The sequence below is a fragment of the Aedes albopictus genome, chromosome 2 (assembly GCF_035046485.1).
Source record: "Aedes albopictus strain Foshan chromosome 2, AalbF5, whole genome shotgun sequence".
Taxonomy (NCBI): Eukaryota; Metazoa; Arthropoda; class Insecta; order Diptera; family Culicidae; genus Aedes; species Aedes albopictus.
The window spans coordinates 99,699,722-99,713,242 of NC_085137.1; the positions used below are offsets into that span (position 1 = coordinate 99,699,722).

At 38.1% G+C, this 13,521-nt stretch overlaps 2 protein-coding genes across 6 annotated transcripts in view; one reads left to right on the forward strand and one right to left on the reverse strand.

Moving 5' to 3' along the window:
• Positions 1-13,521, reverse strand: part of LOC109398247 (protein phosphatase 1L) — a 325,961-nt gene that overhangs the window by 231,311 nt on the left and 81,129 nt on the right. The gene's annotated exons all lie outside the window — the stretch shown is intronic.
• The window catches only part of LOC109419769 (dedicator of cytokinesis protein 9), a 306,880-nt gene continuing 294,059 nt past the window's right edge, over positions 701-13,521 (forward strand). The window contains exons 1-2 of one of the 5 annotated variants that reach the window (XM_029852751.2): positions 790-805; positions 1,631-2,335. In XM_029852751.2, coding sequence (XP_029708611.1) covers positions 2,243-2,335 — 93 coding nt within the window. In that variant the 5' untranslated portion in view covers positions 790-805; positions 1,631-2,242. Of the gene's footprint in view, positions 806-836; positions 2,336-13,521 lie in introns of those variants that run through there. The other 4 variants (XM_062850124.1, XM_062850121.1, XM_062850123.1 and 1 more) reach the window with 4 other exon arrangements.

Genomic DNA, 13,521 nt, shown 5'->3' on the forward strand with positions numbered 1-13,521 from the left:
CTGCCAGACGCATAGCAATAGTCTTTGTATGTTAACGAACATTAATCGGTCGGTAGTAATAGGCGTTATTAAACTAAGCTAAAACACCTTTTAGCTTTTCGGTAAATGGACAAGTCAAATAAAAAAGATCAAACTGCATTCACTCACGATCGCCACCACAAAGCACACAACGAGCAAAACATCGAAAACCCAATAAAAACAAAACCACCTTCCCCGGAGAATGTGTTTATCTCGCACAGCCCTCGGAACCCCGCACCGACGCACGCCGTCGTCGACGGCATTCATTCAACTCACGTGGTGCGCATGGAACGAATCAAGCACCCAAACATCGCATCTTCTTCAACCGCCCGCGATACGCGAACGATGGGTGAAAAGCGACATGAACCAAAACAAAACAGTTTCTTGTGCGCGTACAACAATGTGAGTGAGCAACCCACCACCACCCATCCTACTGGCACAGCGCGCGGATGAACACCACCCGCCGCCACCTCTCACTGATCGACGACAGCGAGGATCGCGGGCGTGTGTGCGTCGCCGCGGCGCCGAGCGAGAGTGGGCCGCGACGGACGACGACGGTGAGTGAGCACAACACAGACAAACAGGCAGACAGCCTAGCACCAACCAGCCAGCATAATGAAGTCCACACCGCCCGCCGCCGCAGCAGTTCACTCGGACGATTGGATTGTATTGGACGTCGTCTCCGTTGTTGGTCATCGAATTCGCGTAAAATTGGTGTGTTTTGTGGATTGTTCTGATGGATTGTGAATGGGGGATATCTTATCGTTATCCTTGTGGTTGGCTAATGGTTAGTGGTCTTGTTTGTTGGGCGTAAACGCTTGAGATAAGTCGGAAGCGTCGCGGTCGGAAGGAACTCCTAGTTGGTGATAGTGATGAGAGGTCATCGGTTTGGTCAGTGAGAAAAGTGAAATCAGAACAAAGCACAGTAATTTTCTCGTTTGTAAAGCTGGGAGTGCGTTTATCAATTGTGAATTTCCATTTTTAATTCGCCGAACTCACCCAGAATGTTAGAATGGGTTGGGATTTTGAATGATATCAGACAAAAAAGCATCTGCTAGCTCTAGATAGAATGTTTGATGCCCCTGTGTGTATGCATCCGTCGTTCGCCGTCTGGTTCGATTGAGGAGTGCACACACATACCGTGACGGTGCGGATGCGCAAGTGTGCGATGAGAAGATCCTTGTTCTGCGAGAAGAGTGCCATCTCGAAGAAGGCATTATTATTGTAGGCAAGCATGTGCATTAGAGTGGTCCAAGCTTATGATGGAAAGTAAATAGTCTGGAATTTCATACTTTACCCTCTGAAATGCAAGTATTAGTGGTAAAATTAAAGGGTCTTTTGCGCATTTGTAAGGTTTCGATGTACGTTTGATTGTCGTTTGGGCTTAGTATTCGATTACCTTCAATAATTTTAAAAGTATTATTTTACTTGCGTTTAAAATAATTTGTAAACGGATTGTTATTCTGTTTTCAAAAGTCGTTTACAAATAATCATTCTTTAATCAAACAAACGAAATTAGCAGACATTTTCATCTACCAATAAATCAGCTCAAGGCTTTTAGGAAATTAGTATTGAGGGCAAGGTATGAAAGTTCCAATTACAACTATTCCAGGCCACCCTAGTGTTCTACCGTACTGTGGAGTGTTCTGATGCAAACATCTAGTAGAGAAAAGTGAACAACTTTTTGGTAGTGGTGAGAGATGGCAATAATGTGATGGTCCTGTTTAGTGTTGATAGTGGGTGCAATGATCATAGTCCGTCAAACTGAGATGTTGCATGACGACGACGACGACCACTTCTAGCTGTTTTCCGTAATCAATTTGTAAGCTGACAGAAAATCATCATTTTTCAAATCGAAGTGATTATGACGCCAAGAGTGTAATTGAACGTGTCAATGGGGATGCTGTAATGTTCGACAACGGTCGTCGATCTCCGCCGTCATCGGCAGTCTGTAAGTGAAACGGGGAGCAAAAATTGAAAATCCAGTTGAAGGGGGCAAGAAGAAAATCAAGAAGAACCAAGTGCGACGACGACAACCTGCTTCCACATGAATATCAACGGTCTCCGTGAGTGAGTGATCCAATACCGCAAGAGTAGCGAGTTACGAAAGTGTACAGCGTGGTGATCAATCAACAAAATATTGTGGGGTATAAAAGTGGTGATCGGTCGTAATTAAAAGAAACAAAAGAAGGTGAATGAAAGCGAAAGGAGCTCTTCTGGCGTAATGGCAGAAAGAAAGTTTGCCCGCGGGCTGAACAAGCCCGGGATGGCAGCACAGCTGAGGGAGAACATCTCGCAGGTTGTACGTGAATCACTTGTATGTATTATGTTTTTATTTTCTACACCTTCCTAGACCTACATAATTAATTTTATTTTCGTGCACGTACGAGCTACCTACTTCTGGGTTTTCAGCTTCCCGATTACGTTTTAAGCTTCTTAGCCACAGTTGCAGCGATGTATTATCAATGTACTCATGAACGCTATGACGTTAAACAGCAGCTGCATATGAACCTCATGTGCAGTTTGCCTTCATTGATAATAGTTCTGAGAGTCATGCATTTCGTTTGAACCTCTTCCGGAAATGCGATGATTCGCAATAAACTCCAGCTATTTATCAACCTAAGAATAACAATAAAAAGCGCTAACTAACGAACGAGAACCACGCACGAAACGGTTTGTGTAGTTTGGTGTATCGGTGGGCAAATTTCCTGTTGGCATGGTAGAAAAAAAAAATAGAACTTCAGTCGTTCTCAATATTCTATTCACGAGTGGGCCATACCCATTTGTGTGTTTACGTTCTTTTCGCAATTTCGTTTTTGCGTTCAGCTCCAGCCCGGTCAACCAGATGGGCGTTTGTTTGCACGGTTCACACACGAGTAGAAGTGGGCAGTGTTGCTGGAGATTCAAATTCATGTCGAATAAAAAATTCCTAGTTATATTTATATTAAAAAAAAGTTACAATTGAGCATTTTCCAGTTCAACGCACGAATAGCGTAAACGCGATCTTTACCAGTTCAAATGAGGTTTTGCTCATGTATAAGCTTCTGTCTAAAAGTTTTTTTTTATGTTATTTGTTTTGCAATATTCTTCACCTTAATTTTGAACAGTGTGTATGTATGTAAAAAACAATAATCTTCTTCAAAAAATTAAAACTCGACACCCGTTAGTTGGATTGAAATGTTCTCTTCGAAGATGTTTGAGAATATTTTCAGGTTAGTGTAAATCAGCTTTGTACCCTTTAATTCCGCCCTATGTTGCTTATCCCTTGACAGATACGCGTATTTAGAATACCACGTAATATTCCTCAGTGTCAGTTATAAGTGGATAACGGACACTGGGGATGATCACAAAATATTATTATTAATATTTATTAAAGACACTTTACCACTTATGTAGCATTCGTGTCTGAAGATCACAAGTGGTAGTCGAAATACGCGTATCTGTCAAAGGATAAACAACATGGGGTCTCCAGTTAGTCTAGTGGTTAAGGCTATGGATCACCAATCCGGAGATGGCGGGTTCGATTCCCGTTCCGGTCGAGAAAATTTCCACGACTCCCTGGGCATAGTGTATCATTGTACTTGCCTCACAATATACAAATTCATGCAATGGCAGGCAAAGGAAGCCCTTCAATTAATAACTGTGGAAATGCTCAAAGAACACTAAGTTGAAGCGAGGCAGGCCAAGTCCCAGTGGGACGTAGAGCCAGAAAGAAGAAGAAGAAGAAGGGCGGAATTAAAATTTACAAAACTGATTACACTCATTCGAAGAGGGCATTCTCCTTCGAGGGTTCGAAAAGGCGGTACAAGATATTTTAAGGACTTGTAGGAAATAAAAATACACTGAGAGTAATATTCATCCCGGATCTATGTTGAAGTAGTTTACCTCTACTTGTTTTGAAAATAGATGAAAAACTCAAATTAAAGAAACAATAATTAGAAGCATTTGACCATCTTGGGCTACTTGGAAAATTTTGAAGCTGTAAGTCAGTTTTCAACAGAAAAAAAAAATGAAAAAAAATCGAAGGGTAAGGTTTTTGGAAAATTGAAATTATACTATATCTAACATAGACCCACGATGGCTATCACTCTCAGTGTACTTTTTTTTTCGAAAAGTCTTTCAAATATTCCAAAACATCTTCCAAGACATAATTTCAATCCAATAAACCGTTTTAGAGTTACAATTTTTTGAAGAAAATTATTGGGTATTTTTTTTTCATGCGCCCTTTTTTAAAGTTCGGTAAAGAATATTCAGGGTGTCAACCTGGAAAAACCTGAAAAAGCGGGAATTTTATTGAACAAGGATAACCTGAAATACTCAGGAAAATTTTGCACCAATAAAAAATAAAACATTCTAATACTTGTAGATCTACTCAGAAATAGGGTCCACCAAGTTTAATACATCGAAGTTTTCGTTTATGGATGATTCTCGCTGAGACCGGCCCACTATTTCCACCTTGTCTTCAAAAATGTTTAAGGTGGTGATTTTCTGAAAGTCCTCGCTAAAAAAATATGGAAAATGCATTTGGTTACTCAAATTGATGGACCCCCCGTTAGTTAGAGCCACAACAATTTTTGTAGACCCCTCGATTTTGGTCAAATGGTGGATCATTCAAGCCGTTATAACTCGAAAGTTTCTCCAAAAACCACCTCAAAACGAAATGTTGTTGAAAAGCGGAAAGATAGAGTTACTATTTACTATAACAAAAAGTTGTGTCGGCCATATTGATTTTTGCCGCCATCTTGAATTTTTATACCAAAACATTTTTTTCACCATGACGACAACCACCGATTTTCAAAATTTTTGCATCTATTGCGCATGGAGAAAACGTGGCCCAATTTGCAAAACTGTAGATAACTTTTGATAGGCAAAAAAGACATCTCTAATTTTTTGATAGGTTATGTATAAATGTCTCAGCTTTCAATTGATGCAAAAATTTTAAAAATCGGTGGTTGCCATCATGGTGAAAAAAAAAGTTTTAGTATAAAAATACAAGATGACAGCCAAAATCAATATGGCCGACCCAACTTTTTATTATTGTAAATAGTAGCTCTATCTTTCCTCTTTTCAACAACAATTCGTTTTGAGGTGGTTTTTGGGAAACTATCGAGTTATAACGGTTTAAATGAGCCACCATTTTACCAAAATCGAGGGGTCTGCAAAAATTGTTGTGGCTGTAACTAACGGGGGGTCCATCAATTTGAGTAACCAAATGCATTTTCCTTACTTTTTTAGCGAGGACTTTCAGAAAATCGCCATTTTAAACATTTTTGAAGACAAAATGTAAATAGTAGTGGGCCGGTTTAAGCGAGAATTACCCTTATGTAGTGTGAATGTATCCATCTAGAAAATCGGTTGCAATCGATTTTTCCAGAAATTATGTCAGGGTTTCTTTCTGGAATTTCTTTGGAAGTACCTCTCGAAATTCCTCCCAGCCCCAGGATTCCTTCCGTATTTTCTCGCGCCATTTGTCTTGGTATTTATTTTTGAATTCCTTCCAGAGATTTTTCCGGATTCCAAGCATTTTTCCAAAATTCAAACGGGATTCTTCTTTAAGAATCTTCCAGGATTCTGGGTTTTTGGTCAATTTAATTCTGGTTTTTTTATGGGAATCATACATAATTTTTCTATAGGGTTTCCCAGTATTGCCCCCAGAGTTCCCGTGGTTTTCTACCAATATTTATTAGAGTGGGTCATCGTTTATATGGAAAATAGAAAAATTCATAGTATCCCATCAGATCAAAGCTTTTTTGATCCCATTTCAGGACCCAAATAAGTGTGCAAAATTTGGGCACGATCGGTTATGTCTACGTTATGCGCATCGTGTTTGAAGTTTGTATGGGGTTTAACATGGGAAAACACACTTTTTTGCATTTCTCTCATAACAAGCTCGAATTTTTCTAAAACCGTGTAACCGATAAAGTGAAAACATAGCCTAGGGTGTCCTGAAAAACTTTGTCAAAGACCGCGAGGTGATCTGAGGCTTATAAAAAAAGTTATAGCGTTGGCATTGCTTGGCGAAACAGCATGATTTTGTTGCTATTGTTATTCCTTTACATGTTAAAACATAAACACATGCATACGGTTCGTTGGTTATAACTATTTTCACAAGCATCGGATCGCTTTTCGGTCTTCAACAAAGTTTTTCAAGGCATCCTGGGCTATCATTTTACAGTATCGGTTAAAAAGTTTCAGACAATTTTTTTCAACTTATGGCTAAAATGCAAAAAAAGTATGTTTTCCCATACAAAATCCCATACAAATTTCAATTGCAATGCGCAAAGTGTAGACGCAACCAATCGTGCTCAAATTTTACACAGATACTCAGGACCCGAAACGGAACCAAAAAAGCTTTGATCTGAGATAACGGTTCCAGATATGCACAAGAGTTTCTTTTAAAATATTCCAAATACTTTGTCGCGGAATTTCTGTTAGAGTTTGTCTCGGGATTCCTCTTGAAAGAGTTATTCCTGGGTTTCTGCTAAAGCTGCTTTAAGGGTTCTTGGAGTTTTTCACTAATTTTCTGCAGGAATTCCTTCATGCGCATAACTACAGCAATTTGAACCCCCAGCTCCGAAGTCGTGCCCGCTGGATATTGCGCACAACAAGCATTGAAGCCGAGGTGCCAAATGAGTGCATGAATTTCTTCCGGAATTTCTTCCAAAGTTTCTCCTGTGATTTTTTTTCAAGAAATTTCGGATAGTTTTTTCTAGAGTTCGCAGCAGATTTAGCTGGTACATTTCACGTTTTTTTTTTTTGAGATTTCTCTCGGAGTTTCTCCCGGAACTTTTCCGGTGTTAATTCTTGAATGTCTCTCAGAGTTTTTCAGAATTTATACTGGACTTTCTACTAAAATGTTTTGGAGAGTCTTCTGGGATTCCTGCAAGAGCTACCAATGCTTTTTTAAGGCTTGTAGTTGATTATATAATTTATGCAGTGTTTTTTTTTCACAGATTTTCTCGGCATTATTCCCAGAGCTCTTCCCGGACTCTTACCAGAAATTATACTGAGTTTCTGGGTACTCCTTTTTGGAATTTCTTTAAAAAATGCTCCCGGAGTTCTAGTAGGAGTTTTTCAAAGACTTTTTTTAAGGAATGGCTCCTGGGATAACTAACGAGATTTATTGTAAGACATTCCCGGGAAAATATCTGAAGTAAGCCCGGTCAATTTTGCGAAAATCTTTGCTAAGACTTATTGAAAAAACTTCGGGTAGAAATTCGAAACAAATCCTAAAAAAATGGGACAACTCGAAGAATAGTTCTGGGACTGAATACCAGCACAGAGAGTACAAACGTCCAAGTTCATATTCAAAACACTGTGTATGGATTTTAACGGTCATGTAGTTTGTGGAATTACTGGTTGAACTCCTGATTGTTTTTTCCTGATTTTTTAGAGTATTTACATGTCATTGTAGGTGGAAATGTCAAAGCAATTTATAGCAATTAACTCAAAAGAAATTTGGGAAAAATAAGAAATATACCTTAAGGCTTTACAAGCGCCATCAGAATCATGAATCATTACCCTCAAATTATGAATCTCGAGTTCTACTGCATTAAAAGAGCTGAAAAATTAATCGTTTGTATGCTAACATGTGATGAACAATCGACTAAGTTTTCAGTTAGATCAGTCCACTGGAACTAGAGATTTGCATTGTCCAAAGTTTCGAGGACAATGCAAGAGAGCAAGATTACCTTAAGTTTTGAGGATATTTCTGTATGGTTTTTGGAAAATATACAAATTTTATAAAATTTGTGCCAATTTTTGAATTATTAACATTTAGAATTTTTCCCTGGAAAACCCTGGAAAACTCAGGGAATTTTATTTTATCTTATGAGTAGACATCCTGATATTGCAAAACAAAAAAACGTGTTTTTTTCACACAGAAGCTCTTATATGAGCAAAGTTTGATTGGAATTGAAAAGGTCGGGTCTATGTGGTTCGTGCGTTGAGCTAGATTTTTTTTAATTTATATAATATTATTTTTATTTATTTTTTATGATTTTGATTGATATCTCATAGCAATTATGATTTCTACATGTTTTATTTTTCACCTGATGTCAGAAATATATCTTTCAACTTACCCTAACTCTAACCTAACTAAAACTAAAGATATAATGACCTTATCGTAGCAATAGAATATTGCAGCGATTTTTGACGAAAATATGCAACTGTTTTCGTTGCCATCTGTTCCAAGGTTTCAATATTAGAAATTTGATGCTATACACGCAGAAAAATATCGACAGGTTAAACCTAAAAAACGCGTCTTGTAAGCATTAAATCAATTCATCACTTTATTTGTTTCTATTCTTTCATATCATCAAAACAACAATTTTTTTGAATTGAATGAAACATCTGCGCTAGATTTTGTTGTCAACAAACATCTTTTATTGTTTCGGTCAAATAATTTTGTAGAATCAACAATCGGGATGTATTAAGACCACCATTTTGTATTTGTAAGATAAACAGTGGACCATTATTTGCGCGAAATTGTTGGGGGAAAGTGCGACGAACAGTAATCGTAATATTGGCTTTTCTTTCGTGTTTTTTATTATACTACTGTTGATAAAGGTAAGTGTTCAACTACGCTATTGAATTATATATGATTGTTTTTATTTTTTTCAGATCGGATATTCAGCGAAGTTGGCACGCAGACACTCGTTAAAAGGAACCGCACCACACTATCTAAAAACGGAATGAAAATTTATGTAGAAGCAGGCATTTTATTTAAGCTAGTGTGATTTAATATAAAGTACAAGAAAAATGCTTGTATTTTATTCACGAAAATACATGTAAATAAAACCTAATCAATGAAATTGTTTTCAATAATATCTAATAATAGGATTTGTCAATTTAAAAATGTATATTTGTTGAAACAACAATTATGAATATTAGTTTCAATGTGGCTTCTTTTGTTACTTCAAGACATTGTTTTTGTAGATTTGATAAATCGTATTTTTGTTTCAAAGAAAGTTATGCTTCGGTTTTGACAGCTAGTTGTTTTCGAGCATTTTTAGAAACAACAAATTTACTTGTTGTGATGAAATTGCGAATTTGTTGAATCAACAAAAATTACTGGTAAGCCCTGAGTCTACAATAAAATTTGTTGAAACTATGCGTATTTTTTTTGAGTTTATAATATATTTTTCTGCGTGTACCAGGAAGGCCTCAAAATCATTTTCAAAATTGTATTCTGACTTCTCTGAAGTTGCTTTTTTTTTCTCGACCATATTGGGACAGTGTACAACATGGCTGTTCTGAAAATTTGTTGAAAATTAATTTATTGCTCTTAGTTTGAATTCTTTTTATGCGGTTTTTAAAAGCAAATATTTTATCTAGTAAGAGTCCCAGATACTTAACTTCATCCGACCAATTTATTGGAATTTCCCTTATAGTGACAACATGTCTACTTAAAAAGGTTTCAAATAAACAACTCTTGGCTTATATGGAAATATTATAAGTTGAGTTTTGGAAGCATTTGGAGAAATCTTCCATTTTTGCAAATAAGAAGAAAAATATCTCAGCTTTTTGCAATCTACTACAAATTACACGCAAACTCCGCCCTTTGCAAATAACGATTTTTGACATCCCTGTGGTATATCAGGTAAGTCGGAGCTAAAAATATTGCATAATATTGGTCCCAGTATGCTGCCTTGTGGAACATTAGCTTGTACAGGTAATCTATCTGACTTGGAACTTTGATAGTTTACCTGAAGTGTTCGATCGGATAAATAATGTTGGATTATTTTAATAATCTGTAGTGGAAAATTAAAATTTTTCATTTTAACGATCAAGCCTTTATGCCAAACACTATTGGAAGCTGTTCGCAAGTCAAGCAGTGCAACCCCAGTGGAATTACCTTCAGATTTATTGGAATGGATAAAATTCGTTACCTTTGACGAGTAGTCGAATGTCCTTGGCAAAAATAGAATATTCATAAATGTGAATCATCATTCTATTTAAAATAAGTTTTTCAAAAAGTTTACTGATAGATAACAGTTAACTAATTGAGGGATAACTAGAAGCTTTGGTAACTGATAACATTTGTTAAGGACAAAGTTGTTAGAAACCAAAGATGGCCGCCACAATGGCCGCCTTGCAATTCGTTCAAAACTTCAAGAGCACAAATCTGATTATTTATCAGGCTAACGAGACTGAAAATGCTACATTGAAAAGCATTTTCAGCCCGCTGCGTATGACGGATCTTCAGATTTGAGCTCTCAAAAACGCGAGGCAAAATGCAGAATAAGAAAAGTGGACGCAAGGAACTTTCAACTTAAATATATTAACCAAAAATAATAAGCAACTTTCTGGAAGTTTTCTAATTATTATATAAATAATAAGAGGTTTTAACTTGAGTCATTCGCCTCTAGTTTTCTAATGAGAAAATAAAAAAAAATCCGTCATCACCCGGAGCTTTCATAATCTTAAACTTTCTAATACATGTACTGACAAGTACTGTTGAATTGATTTAGGTAGTCAAACTTCCTTCAGCAGAGAGAGCGTACGTCCGCACAGCATAAGAGTACGATGCGATCTGGGAGCTAGAAATGCTCAATATTGGAAAAAAATCTTGCCATTAATGAACCTGCCTGGCAACACTGCCTCGCCAATATTTTCCGCTAATATTCGTACAATCGAGCGGTTTCTACAATGTTCGCTTCGCCGCGTAACCCGATCCTCAAATATCAATAACTTCGAAACCTACTTTACCAAAGAACCACTCTTCATCGAAAAATTAATTCTATATCGACCGTATCGTAAAACCCAAAGAATATAAAGTAGCGGGAGCTAGCAAAAAAAAAAACGCTTTCATTCTTCTACATTCACAGTCGGTTGGTTGGCTAGCTGGCAAGCGAGCGCGGGTGAACTCCACACCGGCGTCGAACCATTTCTACTGAGCTGCCCGCCGGGCCTATATTCTTTTCTGTGCAAATATATTGTGTGTATACACTTGGATAATAGCCTGCTCCATCCACACAATAGCAACAGTCTGGGCGTCAACTGGGTACGCGCGGGGCAAATGCGAGGCAAACCCAGCCAGCCAGCTGTCTACAATGGTCTCCCCATAACCCGAGTGTTTATGCCATGCGCCTATAGCGCTATAGCTGTAGTTCTTCACTGCTCCAGTTTCCGATGCTCAGCTCACTCTCCCATAGTTTGTCCGACCGACCGGTGTGGCGGTGCTCTTTTCTGAGTGGGTGGGTGGATGTCTCCGCACGCCGTCCAATGCATTTTAACATTGTTATAGACGTTGATGGAATGGGGAAAATGTGTGACGCCGGGAGCATGGTCTTTGCAAAGCTACAGACGGGAGTGCGGGTGATAAGGTGTGAGCTATGGTTATATCGCTGATCTATCCGTCGTCGTCGTCTTCGGTAAAAGTAGAATCATCTGCGCGATGAGCAGCCAGTAGATTGCCGTTTGTTTGTTAAATATTTTAGCAAATTTTCTTCACATGGTGGTATTATGCGGGGTGGTTTGCATAAGGTTTTAGTGAAAGTATGTCAAATTTAGCATGATGGATCGCGAAAATATTGGTTAGATCGTGAGACCTAGATATAAGTAATATAAGTTTTCTAGTTTCAAATTAGTATCCGTACGATAAGTATGGGAGTCTATATAAGCAGTGTCTATATTTAATTCCCGATTTACCAGGATTACTTCCACGAGGTTTTTCAGCATTCACTACAAATATTTCTCTGAAAAGTCCTGCATATAGTCATATGGAAAATTTTCAAATGACTTCTTTAGCAATTTTGCTAGGGAAAATATTTAAAGATTTGTTTCAGAGACTTGCAGGAATTCCTCTGAAAATTCATCCACAAATTCTTCATAACCTTTCTGTAGTAATTTGAATATAAAACGATAGCTTCTTTAAAAAATAAATATCAAAGGATTCTACCAGAAATTGCTACGGAAATTTCTCCATGGATTTCACGAAAATTCTTTATGAATTCTCTCATGAACTCGTTCAAAGATTCCCAGGAATTTCTTCAGGAACTACTCCAGAAATTACTTCTGAGACTTTTCCGGATACTTCTCACTCAAGAATATTTTCATACTCAGCAGTATCTTCTAAATTTACTCTGCTTCAAATGCCTTCGAAGGCTCCCTTAAATGTGTCTTCATAATTTCCTTCTGAAATGTATTCTGCAAAGTTTTCAGATATTCCTTCAGAAATGCCTTCGACAATGCTTTAAGGAGTTGCTCCAAAAATTCCTTCATGGATTCATCCTGGGATTCCTTCAAAAATAACTCCAAGAATTTCTTCAGCAATGCCTTCAGGAGTTTCTTCTGAAAGGTTTTCAGTAATGCCTTCAGAAATGCCGCCTCTAATGCAATGCATTCAGGAATTCCTCCAGGAATGCCTTCAATGATGCTTTCAGAAATGTCCTTAGGTGTGCCTCCTGGAATGCACTCAAATATTTCTCCTAAAATGCCTTCAGGGATTCCTCTAAAAGTGCATAAATGGATTCCTCTTGGAATCCCACCTAGAATTTTTTTCACGAATGGATTCAAGGATTCTTCAAGCAATGCTTTCAATTAAAGATTGAACGTGTCCGTGTCTTAAAGATACTTACAAATAAAGATTATAATAATTCAAAGATACTTCAGGAATGCCTTCAAGGTTTCCTTCAATGATGTCTCCAAGAGTTGCTGGTTGAGGGCTTCCAGAGATTTTTTCAGGAATGTCTTCATGGCATTCAGGAATGCCTTCAGGGATTCCTTTACAAATGTCTTTATGGATTTCTTTAGAAATGGTTTCATGGATTCTTCCAGGAATCGCTTCATCGATTCTTCCAGGAATGGCTTCAAGGAGTCCTTCAGAAAAGCCTTCAGGGGTTCTATCTGGACTGCCTTCACAGAAACCTTTAGGAATGCTTTCAGGGATTTCTTCAGAAATGCTCTCAGGGATTCTTTCAGGAATTCCCTGAGCGATTCCTTCAGGAAGGCCCTCAACGATTCCTTCAGGAATGCCCTCAACGATTCCTTCGGGAATTCCCTCAGGAAATCCTTTAGAAATGCCCTCAGAGGTTCCTTCAGGAATGCCCTCAGGAGTTCTATCTGGAATGCCTTCACAGATACCTTTAGTAATGCACTTAGGGATTTCTTCAGGAATGCCCTCAGGGATTCCTTCAGGAATGCCCTCAGGGATTCCTTCAGGAATGTCCTCAGAAATTCTTTCAGGGATTCCTTCAGAAATGTCTTCAGGGATTCCTTAATGAATGCCCTTAGGGTTTCCTCAAGGAATGCACTCAGGGATTCCTTCAGGAATGCCCTTAACGATTCCTTCAGGAATGCCCTCAGGAATTCCTTCAGGAATGCCCTCAGGGATTCCTTCAGGAATGCCCTCAGGGATGAATGTCCTCAGAAATTCTTTCAGGGATTCCTTCAGAAATGCCTTCAGGGATTCCTTAATGAATGCCCTTAGGGTTTGCTCAAGGAATGCACTCAGGGATTCCTTCAGGAATGCCCTTAGGGATTCCATCAGGAATGCCCTCA